General features: G+C 44.7%; 1 protein-coding gene across 1 annotated transcript in view; it reads left to right on the forward strand.

Moving 5' to 3' along the window:
- The first annotated feature begins 437 nt into the window (after positions 1 to 437).
- CREBBP (CREB binding protein) overlaps positions 438 to 18,968 on the forward strand; it is a 131,392-nt gene continuing 112,861 nt past the window's right edge. The window contains exon 1 of the mRNA XM_014833097.3: positions 438 to 743. Within this exon, the coding sequence (XP_014688583.2) occupies positions 659 to 743 (85 nt within the window). The 5' untranslated portion in view covers positions 438 to 658. The remainder of the gene's footprint in view (positions 744 to 18,968) is intronic.

Raw genomic sequence — 18,968 nt, forward strand, 5'->3', positions numbered from 1 at the left:
GCCTCCCGGAGCCGCGGCGGCGGCGGCGGCGGCGGCGGCGGCGGCAGCGGCGGCGGCGGAACGGGGGGTGGGGGGGCCGCGGCGGCGGCGGCGGCGCCCCCGCTTCGCGCATTGTTTTTCCTCGCGGCGGCGGCGGCGGCGGGCCGCGGGCGGGGAGCGGAGCCCGGAGCCCACCGGTCGTCGGGCCGCGAGCGAATTAATTAAGTGGGGCGCGGGGGGGGAGCGAGGCGGCGGCGCGGCGGCGGCACCATGTTCCCGGGGACTGCCTGAGCCGCCCGGCCGGGCGCCGTCGCTGCCAGCCGGGCCCGGGGGGGCGGCCGGGCCGCCGGGGCGCCCCCGCCGCGGAGTGTCGCGCTCGGGAGGCGGGCAGGGGATGAGGGGGCCGCGGCCGGCGGCGGCGGCGGCGGCGGCGGCCGGGGGCGGGCGGTGAGCGCTGCGGGGCGCTGTTGCTGTGGCTGAGATTTGGCCGCCGCCTCCCCCACCCGGCCCTGCGCCCTCCCTCTCCCTCGGTGCTCGCTCGCTCGCTCGCGGCCCGCGGCTCCAGGCTCGCGCTCGCTCCTCTCCTCTCGCAGCCGGCCGGGGCCGGCGCCGACCCCCGCCCCGGAGCCTCGCCGGCCCCGCCGCCCGCGCTTGGGGCTGTTTTCGCGAGCAGGTGAAAATGGCCGAGAACTTGCTGGATGGACCGCCCAACCCCAAACGAGCCAAACTCAGCTCGCCCGGCTTCTCGGCGAATGACAGCACAGGTGAGGAGGGGGCCGGGCGGGGGCGGGGGCCCGGGGGTCGCTGTCGGCTGCCCCGGAGGGGAGTGCCCGCGGAGACTGGAGCTCGGTGGGCGTGCGGAGCCCCTTCCCGGGACCCCCGCCGAAGAGGGGGAAGTTTGCGGGCAGACTGTCGTGGGGCCCGAGTGGGGCGGCACATGCCCGGTGCGCTCGCGTTTCCCGCAGTTGGGGAGACCGAGTGGCACTTGCAGGGAGAAAAGTAAAGTGGAGCGTGGCGATCCCGTCCGCCTCCCTCTGCCGCCGTGTGTCGACACACGCGTGGCCGTCTGGAGGGATGACAGCGGAGGGGACGTTTGATGGTTAGAGAAGGAAAGAGTGCGGCCAAAAGGGGACCCGAAGTGTTTTCTGGATTGGTAGCACATCCACAGCGCGGCGGCCAGAAGACGCTCAGAGCAGGAGCCAGCCTGTGAGTTACGACTTAGAAGTTTTTTGGAATGTTCTCCTTGGGAAAAGGCTCAATAGTTAATGGAAGGATCCTTGTCGTTTGGTCACCTAAGTCATTCCGTTTTTCACCACCCCAGACTTCGTTAGCAAGCTGTCATAAAAGGGGCTGTATGTAGTGTGTTTAATTTCACGTGCGTAGCTTTAAAAGAAAGTAAACAGGCAGATTCATTTGGGCTGCAATTGCCGTTTGAGCTTTTGTTGCTTTTACAGTGTAGGTGTCTAAAAAATTATGTTAATGTAGGAATTGCAGTTTTTTAAAAAGAAAATTTAAGCAGGATACTGAATAAATCATCCTTTTTCTCATTAAACGGCTTCCGTGAAAACTTTCTTAGGTAATCAGTAATCGTATCAGTTCCCTGAGAAGTATTTTAGTTTTCTGTTCGTGTAATAGTTCTGGCTGCTTCTGGGCTGGTTCATCATGAACGAGTTGCATTTCCTCTTTCAGAGCTCTGCTTTGCAATAGAAACTTGTGCGCTGCTGCGAACGTTCAGTCTCCAGCGCAGCTTGCACTTCTCCTGTAGGGTCTTGCAGTAGCAGCATCTGAAAATTTAATGAATGGGCCCAAATTGAATTATATTGCTGCAGCAATGCCTTCAGATTTGTAGTAGACACAGCTGTTCAGCTTGTGCAAATATTTCTGTGACTGACCACTAGCGTACTTCTATGAGTACGCTAACAGATCTAAAAATCTGTTTGTCCTGTTGAAACAAAACTTGAATTTTGTGACTTGAGTTTTACTACAGTTCCTAGGATATTAATGTAGAAGTGAAAGAAACAATTGTTTTTCACAAACCAGTCATAAGGAGATTCTTGTCTAGTTAAAATTTGTTAAACAGTGGGGAGGAATAAATAAATCTCATGATATATGAAAGTCACTAATGTTCTTTTTTTGAAAACTGATCGAGTTGAGTTTGATGTTAATTTCGTAAAATCAGCTTACCTGAAGTGAGAAATGTGGGAACAACCACTATGTAAATGTCCTTTTGCTGCAGAGCAGATCTCCTTTGCTTTGTTACTCTTACCATGTTTGAGTGAAAAGTCTTTAATCAAATGAAACATAGATCATTGTAGGCAAGTTCAGCTTTGAAGCCTGTCCTCTGAACTGGTCACTTTTGAATGGCTTTGCAGTTTGCTCTTGTTGAATAAGGTTATTGCAGATTTTGTTTTGTAAAGAGGGACAAATTAGTAACACGAGACTTAACAAAAAGGCTTGTCCCACTATATATCCAGCTGTTTCCAAGACGCCCAAAGGATGGCCTTTTGGGTGGTTCCGTTATTGGATGATCAGATATTTACTTAATATTCTGCTAATCACAACCGTGTATGTCAGAAAGGATTCTCCACACTTGACCACTTTTTTCCCTTCCTTTCCAATTTTGACCCTCGTAAATTAAATTTTTACTTTTCCAAATGTGGAACCAAAAAGTCAGTTTTTAATAGCTCTGATTTAAATAATCCACAGAATAAAATTCACGATCACACTTATGCCCTGTCTTTGGTCACACGTTCGTCACGATCATGGAGGGGTTCTGGTGAAAAGGTCTGTCAGTGTGGGGGGCCAAGGAAGGGATCGTGGTTGAGCACATTTAACAAGGTACAGCCTTGTCTCCAGTAACTACTAGTCTAAGAGATCTTAAGCATGTTTATTAAGCAAATAAAGAACTAAGGGATTAAATTACATACAGTCAAAGGAGTGAAGGCATTTGCTTATATGGGAAAGTGGAGAAAGACCTGGGAATAATGTTCTTAAGAGACTAAACCTTGTTTCAGTGATATGTGTGTTTGGGGCTTCCAGGAGAAAATGGGGCCAGGTGGAGCAAGGTGTGTTCCCTGCTCATATGATAACATTTGAGGGAGGGGGGCTCTCTGTGCATGGGAATTGCCGAGGGCTTGGGGAGAAGGAGGCCTTGCTGGCCTGAGAAACAAGAATGACTTGAACTGTCACTACGCGGTGCACATCTGTGGGGACTGGCCTGTGGAGCCATGGGTGTCACTTAGACCAGTCTGGGGAGGCTGGCAGTGGGCTGAGAGGAGAACAGGACAGTTGACGGTGGGGAGCTTAGCAGCTGGGGTGCTGTCTGTAGGGCACTTGCAGAATGGCTGGGATGGGGGGGGATGATGTGCATAAAATACTCCAGTGAGATAAGGCGGCACCTCTTAGTGATAAACGCCAAATGCCATTGCCACTGATGACCAACGGGAGAGGTCACTGAAGGCTGGGGAGGTTGGTTAAGGCTTCTGAGGAGAGCATGCAGAGGAGATGCGGAAATAGGGACTGCGCCCCAAAGGAAGGTAGTGAGAGGAAGAAGGAAAAATAATTCTTTATATCCCACCCAAGCCTCAGCTTTGGAGTGGCCCAGAATGTGATGGGATCTGATGTTGTTGAAGTAGCATTTTCTTGTTTTACATTGAAGGCTTAAACCCTTTCTCACAAATGTAGTCTTCCTTTACTTGGCACCCTTTGTAAGAAGCAGGTCTTTGTGTTACCAATATATAGTTAGCTGTGTGTTTTGGAAATTTCTTTATTTAATATGTCTAAATTAAAACAGCCTATTAGTGTCTTTCAACAGCAGGGATTCATGACTTAACAGTGTAGGAGAAATAAATATCCAAGCAAGCAGTAGACCTTTTTTTTGGTCTGCTTTATTGAGGCCACATTTACATACAACAAATAGATTATTTATGAAAAAGTTTTTTAAGACTGCTTTCTGAAGGCCGGCCCAGTGGCGTAGAGGTTAAGTTCACACGCTGCACTTCGCTGGCTGGGGTTTGCAGGTTTGGATCCCTGGTTTGGACTTAGCACCTCTCATGAAGCAATGCTGTGGCGGCATCCCACATAAAATAGAGGGAGATTGGCACAGATGTTAGCTCAGCGACAGTCTTCCTACCCCCACCCCCCCCAAAAAAAGACTGCCTTCTGAAAATTGAGCAATGGTATATTTCATCCTGCGCTGTATAAGTGTCCCTAAGCAGTTGTGGTTACATTTTATAACGTGAGTCTCTTTAAGTGCAACAGAAAACCACATTTAAAGAAAGCTTGGGGTGAATATAGTTGCTAACCAAATACCTTTTACAACAAAATGGTGATCTTTTCTGTATTTGCACAGCTTTACACATCAGAGGGCTTTTCTCCCATCACCTCAGTTTGGTCCTTACAGCAGCCTGTGAGGTAAGAAGGGAAGATACCGTCCTGCCTTTTCTGGGTGAGGAACCACACTTGAGAGAGACAGTCTCCCCAAAGTAGCGTAAAGGGTCAAAACCAGAAGCAAACCTAGATGATTGAAGTAAGTGATTCTATATATTTGTTTTACAAATATGCATGTGGAAACATGGGATCTGCTTGAATCATAGACCCAGAGACTGCAGTACTTGGCAAGTTCCGATAGTATAGTTCCAGCAAGTGAGTGAAATCCCTACTGGGAAAGTTTGTAACCAGCCGTGCGGGGAGCAGGGCAGGGGCTCCCCGCTTCCTCCTGGTTCTGACGCAGCGGGGTATCATCTGAGGCCTAAACTGTGCTCTCACCTTCATCACAGTGGATAATTGAGAACCAGTCAAGTTATTTCATCTCTTCACTAAGTCCTGACTAAATAGGAAATGTAAGTTTTTGTAGAGACTTCTAGGACTTGTCGTGACTTTGCTTTTTCTTGTTGGAAAAGTAGGGACTTTTTGTGTCACTGCGAGGGGGGCGGGAGCAGTGGCTCCATTGGAAGTTCCGCAGGAGTGGTGGTGGGTAAGTATGAATCCCACCAAGGATGCCTTCAAAGTAGATCAGAAGATTGAGCATCACTCGTGTTTAACGTTGAATTTGATTCTGTAATTCTCAAACATAATTGCAAATGACTTTTAAGAGACTGAGGCTTAATCCTTCAGTTAGTTGGAAGTTGATGCTTAGATTCTTAGCCTGTGTTTTTACTGCTTCTGACTTATGCCACTGTAGTTGTCTGACAAAGTATGTGATTACTTGGGGCTGTGTAAGTGCCGACTTTGTGTTTTTAGTGTATTCGAAGACAAAACAGTTAAAAATGATTTTGCCAAAGTAAGCTTTGGCTTGTTAAGATGAAATGTACCTTATTGTGAGTTGTTGAGAATTAGGAAAGCTTGCTTTAAGCCAGTTTAGTTTTTGGAGTAACATTAGTCAGGACACCACCTGTTTATCTTATTCAGCCCAGCACTTCGAATACACTCCAAGAAACTAGGGGGCATGGAAGAGATGTTTCTCAAGAAAGGTTTTCTGCTCGAATGAGCTTGGGAACAGCCAAGGAACTTTACTTCAGGCCTTCCCAGCGCCTTAGGGTGCTGATGGGCTGTGAGTTTGGGAGAGAAGGACTATAGTTTGCCCTATTCCCCAACTTTTTTTATGTAATACATGGATTGGCAAACTTTTTCTCTAAAGGGCCAGAGGACATATTTTGAGCTTTGCGGGCCATATGGTCTCTGTTGCAGCTACTCAGTGCTGCTGTTTTAGCATGAAAGCAGCCCTGGACAGTACGCACAGAATGGGCGTGGCTGTGTGCCAGTAAAACTAGTAAGACTTTTGTAACAAAACCCAGCAGCCGGGGATTTGGCCCTCAGGCTGCAGGATGGGACCCTGATGTAATGTGGGACTAATGCTCTGAGGATCCTTTTGGGAACACCGGGCTGCCTGGTTGCCCCAGCCTGGGCCGTCTCTGAAGGCTTTAGGGAACAGAGCAGTCAAACAGCAGTAGCACAGGTTTTCTGAGCACCTACTGTGTGCTGATCTGACCGCTCACCCTGAAGCACGGGGAACAGGGGTGATAAGCCCTTGAGCCCGAGTGAGTAGCATGGTGAGAGAGCAGAGTCTGGGAAGACTTCAGAGCTCATGGGAGCCCCTTTCTTGGTCTTTCTTGTTCCTCTGTAACAGTTTTACGTACTTCTTAATTTAAAATCATGTCAGCTTTTTTAAAAACTCAGTTAATTAAAGTGATTATTTTGTTCTTTTGCTTTTCATTGGCCCCAGTAACCCACACAGCATTTCCTTCTTATTTTGTCGTCATATGCCCTTGACATCCACACCTTCCTGTGAAACTTGAAGGTGAGCAGCTCCATGAGAGCTTGTGACAGCTTTTCACAGCCATATTCCCATAGCTGGGAGCAGCGCCTGGCACATACTCGGCCCTCCGGAGACAGTTGAGGGAATGGCTAAATGAATGTGCGGAATATATATCCTTCAAAGTTCTCATTGTTTTTCTCCTAAGATTGTGCTTTTAATCTAGTTGCCACACATCTTAGAGTCTGTTCTTCCTGATCCCGCTTTCCCTCGAGATACAGATATGCACCTGTGTGTTCTCACCTGGGGACCAGCCTGGCCGGCCTTAGGAGTGCTCGGGCCAGGGTGTGTTTGGGGCCCTCAAAGGCTGCTTGGGCAGCCCTTGCTGGTGGCAGCACCAGCTGTGGTGTTGATGGACAATGTGGGACATGAAAGCACTAGCTTTGAGCCAGGCAGAGTGGGTGCAGTTTCCCTTCCCCTCTCTTTAGCATTATGTTATATCAACTCTCTGAGCCTCAGTTTCCTCATCTGTAAAACAGAGATAATAGCAAGTCCCATCTCAGAGGGTGGTTATGAGGGTAGAGTGAGATGATGTGTGAAGAGTGCCTGATCTGGAGTAAATGCTCAGTGCGTGGCAGCTGGCACCACCCTTCCCAGGGAACGTGGGTGCGCCCTGTAGTCCAGACTCACTGGGCAGGCAGATCTGTTGTAGTGTAGCCCACTCAGTGAGTATATAGCCAGGAATTCTATAATCAATACTATTGGTTTTTGCCTCCATTTTCAGTTGTAGTTTTTAAGAGAAACCTAACGGCCGTGAAATTTTAAAATTACAAAAACTTAAGTAATGTCTTGTGTTCTGAAAATTCTTACTAATTTCGAAGCCTATTTAGTGGACTGCTTAAGCAGCAAGTGAATATGTGATTCTGTTTCATTACTGTGTATATTACAATTCAGTCTGAGATACTCCTTAGGCAGTAGCAATGTACAAAGGATTCTGATCGATGCCTTGGAGTAGCTTAGAACTGTTGACAAGACTTAAGACAAAACTTGAGAAAAGAATGCAAAATACAATCAAGGGCCAACATGCACAAATCGGGGCAATCCGAAGAGGCCTTTGTTTGTTCATCTGCTGTTTACTGAATGCCTGTGTGCAGAAGCCCAGGGCTGGGTGTCTGAGTGGGGGGTAGCAAGCTGAGACGAGCCATGGGGATGGATGAGTGGGCCTTGGCTAAGAAAAAGAAGCACACACCAGGAGTAGCCTGGTGGGCCCTCCGTGCTTCTGTACTCTGGTGCCTCCTGGGCCTCTCCTGCTGAGCAGGAGGGAGGAGCCAGGCAACTAGGGAAGCCTGTTGATTTTCCGGGCCTTCTGCATTGTTGGGAAGAGTGCTGGGCCACTCACAGCAGTTTTGTCTCTGTTGGAGTGATCATGGTCTGGGGCTCTCATCTGAGTCCTCTCTGATTGTCCCATACAGTCTCTCATAAGCTCTCTGATCTCTGGCAGTGCCCTCTGGTTTCAGCACATGTGCCTTCTGTTCCCTCAGCCCACTCTGAGGCCTTTTCCTATTGGTGTAGCCCTCCTCAGCATACTCTTCCACGCCTGATGGGCTCCTTGGGTCTGGCATCATTGTCCACAGCTACTCGAGAAAGGGGTGCCAAACTTTCCCAATGCAGTCTTAAGGTTAGCTTTTAGGAACATTCTCACATTGCAGCAAATCATTGATGCAAAAATGTAAGGCCTTAATCTGGCTTGGTAGCAGAGTGGGTAAATTTCGCCCTCTCTGCTTCAGTGGCCCGGGTTTGCAGGTTTGGATCCCAGGCATGGACCTACACTGCTCATCAAGCCATGCTGTGGTGGTGTCTCACATACATAATAGAGGAAGATGGGCACAGATGTTAGCTCAGGGCCACTCTTCCTCAGAAAAAAAAAGGAAAGAAGTGTAAGGCGTTGTGCCACTGCCTGTCGGGGGTCATCTGCACATTTGACTTTACATGGGGGGTGAGGGGCTGATGCACTGACAGGAGTGCTGAAGTAGAGCCATGCACAGGGTCCTACGGGAGCAGAGCAGAGGTTGCCCAGCTCGAGCTTTGACTTGAAGAGACGTGAATCACTCAGATTTGGGGGAGAGCTCTTCAGACATGTGAAAGGCATAGAAGTAAGCATAAGTGGCTCTTTTTTTCCTGGTTTTTAGTATAGAGAATGACTGTTGCTGTCTTTGAAAAACTGCCTTCAAGGTGTTTTCTGGTTCTACATTTGGGAAGCAAGGCTATTTTTGAGCTCTTTGTCTAAAAATCGAATTCCTTTCTTTTAAAACCTTAGAAAAACGTGGCTATCATCCCGTGTGACATCCCCCCCTTGTTTAATTTCCATTAATCAACAGAAATGTTTAGTTGATCCATTGCTAAGAATAGTAAAATCTAACGGTGAAAAAAATTTCACTTGATTAAATCTGACTTTCCTATTTCTAAGTGTCCCATCTGATACTGTTTAAAAATCTCTTGATTTGCCAGTCTTTGTAATATGCTGTGCCTTACTGTATCTTGTCTGTTTCTTAATAGTTGTAGCTGTTTAATGGGGTTGTACAGTTCTGTAAAGTAAATTCCTTTCATAATTCAAAAGCTTCTCTTTGCACTTCCCCCCAAATTTTTTGGATTTTCCCTATCAAAATAGCACCTATACGTGTTTTAACTTTGTAATTAGAATAACCAATGAAATAGCAAGAAAAATAAGGTACTGTTCTTTACGATAGCCTATAGAGAGGCTTGTACAATATTTAAATAAGCATATTTTGTTATTTGATTACAAACTGAATGATACTCAGGAACTATAGAAATCTATCAAATAATCAGGTTTTGCTTTGGCAATTATGGACTATAAGAGCTTGACCCAGTTCCTTTGGATTAAAATATTTTGAGTGTTTGTCACCTGATTAAAAGTAGAACCTTCTAACCATGACTCAGAGTTGAAGGAAATGTCAGAGCTTTTTATACTGGGAGGCGGGCGCTGTGGTCATAAGGAAGGAGCCCTGGCCTCCGCTCAGATGGGACGCCGAATCTTGGCACCCAGCTCATCAGTTCTGTGACTTGGGCCAGTGACTTTACATTTGAGCTGGGGAAGGGGGTGGGGGAAGGTCTTATCTCTAAAAGGGATTTTTTCCCCTAGAATTTTCCATTTCTTCTCACTTGATTAGCTTTGTCCTGGTATGTAGCAGGTTGCAGCAGCTATGATTTTTTAATTGTGTGGGGAATATTAGATGTCACCTGCCTCTCAGGCTGGTGAGTATTGGGATGATGTAGGTGAGGGGTCTGACTGAGAACCAGATCCCTGGAAGTTTCTCCCTGAGTAAGTGGGAAGATGCTGCCCCTGCCTGTTTCCTTCTAGCAGCAGAGCTGGTGTAGTCTTGGTACCAGCTTGCAAAAGAACCAGTTAGAAGCTGAGATTCGGGAGTCCTACAACACTTTACGCAGTCTGTGTTTGAAGTTAAAAACTGTTCTTTATTGGAAAATTGAACTTGTAATTGAACTGTTTTCCTAGTATTGTTTCAGAACAAGGACATGATTTAGTTTAGGACTTAGAGAAAAAGGAAAAGTGAGTATGGAGAAATTATAAAAATAGTCTTTCTATTTTAGGAAACAGAGTTAGGGGAGAAAAGGGCCTTGGGATCACACTGTCCACTTCAGTCAGGGCGATTGGTTGAAAGAAACGTCAACGAACTTTAACTTTCTCTTTAGTTCAGCTCCCACTGATCATGAAAGGAATGGATTCAGCCCCTCACTGTATTTTAGGGGTTTTCTCTTCATACAGATTCTGTAATAGGGAGTTATTTTAATGGAGTTTACTGTTTTTCCATTCTCCTAGATATTTTACGTGTGGTAATTTATGATTCTGCTAGTAAAAATTGTCTGATGGTGGGCAAAGAATTTCCCCCCAATCTGGGGGTATCTTTACATTAAATATTATTTACATTTTATTTAGTAAACAACTTGTGTTGAAAGTAACAAAAAGGCATAAAGTATTGATAGATCTTCTGTGTCATTTTGGTTGTGCCTCTGATAGTATATTGGGATTGGTTTTTGTTTGAAGAGCACAAGCTGCCCAGAGTTGAATACTCTTTCAAAAAATCTCTGAGGGAATCATTCTAATTATCGCGAGAATTCAGGGTTTTAGCTTGCTCTGGTGACTTTCTCAGTCTTTGAAAGTTTAAGGAAAAACTGATTCCTTCCCACCAGTGAGAGGGTGGGTTTGGACATTTCCTTTGGTTGAAGTGCTGGTGTGCTCGTGGTAATCTCTAGGTCAGCGCTGTCCAGTAGAACGCCCTGTGATGATGAACATGTCCTCTGTCAGCACTGCCCAGTGCTGGAGCCACTAGCCACTGTGGCTCTTGAGCACTTGCACTGTTACTAATGTGACTCAGGAACTAAAATTTAAATTTTATTAACTTTAATTAATGTAAATGTAAATAGCCACATGTGACTATTGGCTACTGTATTGTACAGCACAGCCCTAAGTACACTTTCTTATCCCATTTGTCTTTCTTTAAGGTATTTATGACCTAAAGGACAAAGTTCCTTTAAAAGGACCACCTTTTAAAGATGGAAGACACTTTCAAAAGTACTCATTGCTTTAGATTGAGGATTATTCGTTCATTTAGAAAATATTTGTTACACTTTAGAGTCGGCCCTGGAGATCTAGTGAGGGCACAACAGGTCTCATGTCTGCCTTCCTGGGAGACAACTGTAGTCAGGTGTGACCTCACACCTTGGAAGGGAAGTCCTTTGCATGATTGGGGCACCGGACAGAGTCTGTTCTGAAGGGTCTTGGAAGGCCTCCTGGGGGAAGTGACGTTAGCACTGCGACCTGAGGATGAATAGGAGATGGGAGTGGGGGTACTACTCCAGGCATAGGAACAGCATAAGTAGCAGCTGTGAAGCTCTGGAAGTATAAACTCTTGAGCGCGTAACAGATTTTGCAAAAACCAGTTTTGTTTTTGGTTTTTGTTCAATGAGCTACCATTTAGAGCCGTGTGGTCTTGCTTCTGAGAGGTGTAGACTACTGGTGTGGGCCTGGGCTCGAGTCTCAGCTCTATCACTTCATTCTTCTTTTGTTCAACAAATACTTAGACGCTTATATAATTCAAATTAATTATATGTGCTTATTACATGTGGGGACGCTGCTAGATTGTGGCGATAACAGTGGTGGCTCCATCCTCTTGGAACTCAGAGTGTAGTGGTGTGGGCAGGAATCCAGCAGTCCCACCAATGCCAGTCTAATGGCAAATGGAGATGAGTGTTGGATGGGCCGGACCCAGATGCTTCTGGCTGGGGGGTCAGGGAAACTTCATAGAGGAAGGACACTGGAGTGTGATGCAGGACGAACTATGGTGGGGGATGTGGAAGTGTCTAGCTGGACATCTGAAGGCAAGGTAAGGTCGTGGAAAGCCTCCAGTGTCAGACCAGGGAGTCTGGATCATCCTTTTAGGGCTTAAGAAACAATGCAAAGTTAGGGGCTGGCCTCATGGCCGAGTAGTTGGGTTTGTATGCTCTGCTTCGGTGGCCCAGGGTTTCGCTGGTTCGAATCCTGGGCCCGGACATGGCACTGCTTGTCAAGCCATGCTCAGGTGGCATCCCACATGCCACAACTAGAAGGACCCACAACTAAAAATACACAACTATGTGCTGGGGGGCTTTGGAAGAAAAAGGGAAAAAAAAAATCAACATTTTAGAAACCCACTGTTTTCAGGTAATTGGAGGAAGCAACTGTGATTTGTTCCCCAGGAATCTAGATCACCTTTTTCGAAGGTGTATTTTTCTGTCCAAGTTCATATCTGCAGGGAGAATTGACAACTGCCTTCTCTCCCCTCAACCCCATTTGTGGGCGGGGGGTGGGGGGTGGGAAAGGCCCCATGAAAAGCAATTTAAGAATCAGCACTAGTGTTCTTTTCTTTTCTTTTTTTTTTTGCTGTGAAAGATTCACCCTGAGCTGACATCTGTGCCAGTCTTCCTCTATTTTGTACGTGGGTTGCCGCCACAGCGTGGCTGCTGACGAGTGGTGTGGGTCCATGCCTGGGAACTGAACCTGGGCCACCGAAGTGTAGCGCGTTGAACCACAGGGCCAGCACCAGAAGAACTAGTATTCTTATTTTAGGTGTTAGGAAATTTTTGTACAAACAGGAATTTTCTTTAAAAAGTTTTTTGTTTTTCATTCTTTTGAATGGGTAACATATTCATAGGGTTCAAAATTCCAAAAAGCACAAAAGAATGTTTAGTGCAAAGCCTCCCTCTCCTGTCTGCTTCTTGAGCTACCGATGCCCTCCCTGCAGGCAGCCGGGGTTAGCCGTTTCTTGTGTATCGTTCTCGAGGTGTGCTGTGCACCTGTCAGCGTCTGCTTTCTCCTCTTATTCTCTCTTCCCAAAGTGGCATGTTCTACGTGTTGTTGCGTTATAAGTTCATTTCGGACTGATAAATATCTCAGAGCTGTTGGAAATACTAGTATTTGAAGAACAGGCTTCATTCTAAAAATCCTTTTTTAGTGGTAACGTGTTTCAGTGCTGTACTTAAATATCACAAATGATTTTAGTGTTTATACTATATAAATGGGAAGAATTGAAGTCTTAAAATATTAATTTCATGTCATCTTGAAGAATATTAGAGGTTTTGTTACTGTGTCATGTTGCACATTGTGCGACCATTTCACACCAAAGTTCTGTTTATAGTTTCCCAGTTTCTGGAAGAGTCTTAAAACCTGTGGTTTTTATTACCTACCTTGTTAGCATCTGTAGCTTAACAACCTACTTCTACACTAAGAAGATACAGTAAAAATCAGTCTCTTGCTGATAGGGCTTCTATGAATATTCACATTAACTCCAAACCTTTTCATTAATTTAGTTAATTCATCTAGAGGTTGCAGAACACCAAGGTAACCAAAAGTCCTCCAGAAGAGGAGTAGCCAAGTCCCCTGCTCTGCAGATTTGGGGCAGGGAGAGTGATGGGTACTTAAAGACGTAAGATAAGTGTGAGAATCATTAAATAAAAAGTCAAGATGAACAACAAAAATGATCGTTGGATCCTTTTTAGAGGTGAAAAGATATATATTGATGTGTGCCTAGGAGATTTCCAGAAGGCAATCTCTAGAAATTATTTTTCTTGGGCTTGGGGGACTAGGGATGGTTTGAGGGGCTCTCTGCTTTTCGCTTTATATTTTTCTGAATGCTTTAAAAAACATAAACATACTATTTTTATAACAAAAAACTAGTTGAAAAGTAAATCAAATCCAAAGCAAAGCACCTTTAGTGTTTGTGGTTAGAAGAAGCTGTTAAATGGTGAGAAGTGGAGTTTTGGTTAATTCCTGTTGCAAAACCTTAAGACCTCTAGCAAGAATGATTTGAAGAAAGTGTAAATTAACTTAGAGGTGACATCCAAGGAGACGAAAGTGTGATTGTGTTTTCGTGTGATGTCCAGTCATCACTTCCTTTGTCAGAAGCTCCGATTTTAACAGAATCCGTCTCTTAGAGGTTTCTTCATTGATGTGCTGGAAGCTACAAGACCCGACAGCCAACTAATGTTTCTTTGAGTATTTCAAAATAATGTCAGCTTTCCTGATGTAAGCAACGTTTATCTTACTCCGACGTTGGGTACAAAATATTATATGTAGATTGTCACATTCCTTTAGGGAAAAAATAGTACTTTTGAAAAGTCCTTCTTTAAAGTGCTTTTTCTTTTCCTGCCTTTTAACTTCATTTAAACACTAAAAATATTTTAAACTAATATTGAACCCATTTCAGATTTCCTCCTCAAACTGTAAACACTCCTCCTGGATCTGGAAGCACTTGGAAGCATTCCAGGTGTTGTCACCTGGGCTAAAGCTAATCTCCTGGGCCCAGACACCCCAGGGGCTGCCTTTAAAAAATCAATTTCTTTAATTACTTAAAAGGGTTCACTCGCGTAGTTCAAAAATCAGAGAAGAACACAAAGCTGTAGAACGAGAGCCTCCCTCCACCTAGTCCCTGCAGGTAACCGCTGTGAGTAGATTGTGCTCTCCTCCACGGTTTCTATTCAAGCAGACGCTGTCTGTTCTTAGCTCCCTAGCCCTCCTCCTGCCTGTTTCTTCTTACTGAGGTGGTGCACTGTGCACATTGTTGTGTACCTGTGCATAGCAGCACGTGGAGAGCTTCCTCATTGTCTCTGTCTGTAGTCGCTAGTATTGCATTCTCTGAGACGTGCCATAGTGGATTTAATCTACTCCCTACTGATGGGCATTGAGGGGGTTTCCAATCTTGTCCTCTCACAAACAGAGCTTTCATAAACAGCTCCTCACACTTATGTGTATGTCTATAGGACAGATTCCTAAAATTGAATGAATGGTTAAAAGGAATGCACGTTTGTAATTTTGATCATATCGTCAAATGGTCCACCAAGAGCTTGTGTGTTGGTGGATTCTTAAAGCTTTAAAAGCAGCACGCTATACCCAGCATAGACATCACTGGACATTTTGTATGTGTTATTTATTACTATAGTCTAGTTGATGAATACTGAAGTTATTCTCCAGCTTGTCATTCTCCATCATTTTGTGCCTCTCAGTCGCTTGTAGTTTATAATTTTATGGTGTGCTTTTTTTTCCTTTAAGACTTTATTTTTTAGGGAAGTTTCAGGTTCACAGCAAAATTGAAGTGAAGATACAGAGATTTCCCATATATCCTCTGCCCCTCCCGCATTATCAGGATTCCCCAAAGAGTGGTACATCTTTTACAGTGGACGCATCATAATCACTCTGAGTCCATAGTTTACCTTAGAGTCCACTCTTGGTGTTGTACATTCTCTGTGTTTGGACAAATGTATGCTGACGTGTATCCATCATTATAACATCATACAGAGTATTTTCACTGCCCTAAAAATCCGCTGGGCTCCATCTGTTCATTCCCCGCCCCTCCAGCTCTGGGCAGTCTTTTTACTGTCTCCAGGTTTTGCCTTTTCCAGAATGTCATATAGTCAGAATCATATATAATTTTTTCAGATGGCTTCACTTAGTAGTATGCATTTAAGGTTCCTCCATGTCTTTTCATGGCCTAATAACTCATCTCTTTTTAGCGCTGAATAATATTCCGTTGTCTGGATGTTGGTGTACTTTTTGTACTTAATACATTCATTTCCTGTTGTGGGCTCTCATATGGCCTACACACTTCCATATGTTGTATACTGACTCCTCTGAGTCCAGAATATGGTCTTTCTCTCTTCTCCTGACTTGGTGTTGCTACCTGCCAGCTACAGCTCCCAGCATTTGGGCCAGGGGACCTGGTCTCTCGGTGTCTGGCTTCCTTGTATTTACCTGGTGGCCTGGCACCTGGGTTCGGGAGTTGCTTCTGCAGAGGTTGGGTCCTAGCTCAGCCTTCACATTCCTCCTCCTCCAGGACTTTCAGTTGGCTTGCAGGATGCACGGGCAGCTGATTATGATGCCTTACCTGGGTGCTGGTGCCCCTCTCAGCCGTGGTGGGGAACAGTGGACCTCTTTTTGTTCCCTCTGCTCCAGACCATCTGGTTAGGGACTGCTGGTGATTTGCTGTTGGTCTGGCGGTGGCTTGCTGCTGTGACAGCACCTTCTGTTCCACCTTTGTCCCATGAAGGCTTTTCTCCACCCTTCAGGGCTGAGGGAGGCAGCACACAAACTATATTTAGGAAACTTAAAATTGTCCTACCTGTCTGGGAATGGCACTTCCCTGGAACTTCTGTGTGAGTGAAATGAAGATGGGAGGCTGGCTGCCATTCCAGGACTCTGATGATTTTGGGTCCAGTGTGACAGAACACTCAAGAATCCTGGGTTCCTGAAGTGGAAGGTAAATATTAGCAAACATTCAGTGAAGCAAGATTTCTTGATACCTGATGCAGAGTAACCATAAAGTACATTTGGTAATGAAAAAAATAAAATGCTCAAATTTTAACAGTAAATTATCAGGCAAAGTAGATTTTACCTTTCCTAGGTAAACTTATTCTTGAAAAATTATTTAAAGTGCATTTTTATAAATCAGATATTTCCCTTCTGGTTTACATGATAGTTTCTAAGACTGTAGTTTTATTTCACTTAGTTTCATCTAATGCAGTATCTGGATTTCCTTCTCCTCGCTTCAAACTGTATAGTTCATGGAATTTAAATATTTAAATGTACTTACTAGGCAGGTTTCCATCTAAAAGAGTCCCCTGGATGAATCTTTTTGTAACATGAATATTTGTCCCATAAATGAGCTATATATTTGGATTTAATAAATTAAATTGTCTTAGAACCCTGAATACAACACTTATGTTTGTACTAGAGGGTAGAATTTGAGTTTTACTATTTTTCTATCATATGCTCTGCTTTGTATGATGAACGAGTATTTAAGTGGCATTAACAGTGATCTTCCCCAGGAAGTCCATTCCTCATTTAGAGCATTCTAGTGCGATCTGTCCCATGGAAACAAACTCACATACCCACAGATGGAATCTTGCCATGTTGGAGTTCCTTTTCTTGAAACTCACCACAGCTCAGAGCTTGCCTCTTACTTGAAGCCTTTCCTGTTTCTCTTCACTCCCTTATTCCACTTGGCTGTGAAATCCGATATGTATGTGTTATCAGTTTCAGTTTGTGACTTGATGTCCATGGCCTGTCTTCCTCAATTAGATTATGATCCTGGGTGGGGGAAGCAGACATTTATTTAAGTCTCAAGCCCAGTCAGCCCTGTGCGGAGCAAAGGCCTGAGAGTAGGGACTTCCTCCCACCGGAGGAAAGCCTGCAGGAGGCGGATTGCCCAGCCAAGCCCCTTTGGCTGACTAGCAGATAATGGTCCCAAGGAAGGGCAAGACTTTTTGCTCAGTATAAGATCACTGCTCAGAATGAACTAAAACCTCATTATTCTGTACTAATTAAGGGGTGATGTGTCTGCATAAAAGAAGTCTGAATCACAGAAGATTTTAGAAGGAATTTGCCTTAATTATCTCCTAATAGTCATTGTTAAAAAAAAATAAAGGTTAGATATCTTTTGGGAACTTGTTTAAATGCCTAGATAAAAATTACTTGTAATGGCGTAAATACTAATAAAAGTGTGCTTTTTTTCTTTTGATTTTCCTTTTTTAAAAAATTTTTATTTTAATTCTTCATTGTTAGAGAGTTGTTCCACTATTTGTTTGCACGATCCTCAAGAATTTTCAAAGCAAAGTAAGCTTTAATTCTGCTAGAATTGCCATGGATTGTTAGGACTTTACCATAGAGAAATGATGGTCATTGAGCACAAACCTTGTGCTAGGCATGGGGTTCCAGGTCCTTGATGTGCATATGTCCCTCAGTCCTCATAGCAACCTTGGAAAATAGGGATTTGACAGTGATAATAATGCCTAATGTTTATTGAACCCTTCCTGGGTGCCAGACTAAGTGCTGTATTCACGTCGTATGGTTTAATTCTTTCATCAGTGATCCTAGAGGCAGTTGCTGTTTTCATTTCCATTTAAGAGTGGAGGAAGCACACACAGGGAGGTAGTGGTAGTAAGGGACAGAGCTGGACCCAAATCAAGACCTGGCTGGGTACTTTTCTCATTACACTAGACTGTGCTTTCTGCGTTGTTGTGTCTAATTGGTAATATGTTAATAAGTGCACCCAGCCAGTCTGATGGCGTAGTGCTTAAAGTTCAGCACTCACCACTTCGGCTACCTGGGTTCGTTTCCCGATTGTGGAACCACACCACCAGGCTGTCAGTGGCCATGCTGTGGTGGCGGCTCACATAGAAGAAATAGAATGACTTACAACTAGGATATACAACCATACCCTGGGGCTTTGGGGAAGAAAAAAATAAATAAAAAAATAATAAATGCACTAAGGAGGGCTAAAAGGGTCTCTAGGTCATCTAAGAATAGTAACCCTGTGAAAGTGTCTGCCATTCTTTGGGTTCCTCGTCTTTAGAAGTGAGCATTTTCAGGATGCATTGCCCTTGTTGGATCAGTTTTTTGTATCTGTTGACTTAGGAATTAAAATATCTTTTTGTAAATCTTTCCAAGGTGGATGAAAAAGGTGCTTAGCTTTTGAAAGATTTAAGAGAAGCATTTGAGTAGTCAGAGTTATATTATAAGTAATGCCAAAGAAAATCTAAAGAAATTATGAAAAAAATTGAAGAAAGTAGACCTTTTTGATAGCGAACATGGGCTGTGGAGAGAAATAAGGGGGGTGGGGTGGGGAGGAGAAGACGTCTGTGGAAGAAAGTGTCGTGCTTGGAGGTAGGAAACGTGGACACAAAGCGGCATCTAAACTCTCACGTAGTTTAGTTCCCATTCTCTGTTACGCTGTTTCCTCTTCACGTCAACCATAGCACAGAGGGTCACTGAGACTGAGGTGTAGCCAGAGAGTGAAGTAGACCTGACTGGTCCCCTAGAAGATAAAGAGGCAGCAGAAAAGAGGTGTCAAGAGAAGGAGGAGTAGGACAATGTAACATTTCAAGAGAGTCCATTATTGAATTTTGTTCTTTGTTTCTGTTTTAAGAAAGTAGTAATAAATGTTAAGATAACTACTTTATATCTTTGGCTGGACAAGTAACTTATTGACATTGATATTGTGTGTCCTTTGTAACTGAGCATGCAGATGCTGGCTGAGGGCTCCTGTGTGCTGAGCATTTGATGCTAGGTGCTGGCCGGCCGGATCCCTGCTGTCAGGGTGCCTCAGCCTTGTGAGTTATACTGGGAAGTTGGTGTATGATTTAAAGGCTCACTCATTATGTCTCTAGGGTA

This window comes from Equus asinus, chromosome 14 (genome assembly GCF_041296235.1).
Source record: "Equus asinus isolate D_3611 breed Donkey chromosome 14, EquAss-T2T_v2, whole genome shotgun sequence".
Taxonomy (NCBI): Eukaryota; Metazoa; Chordata; class Mammalia; order Perissodactyla; family Equidae; genus Equus; species Equus asinus.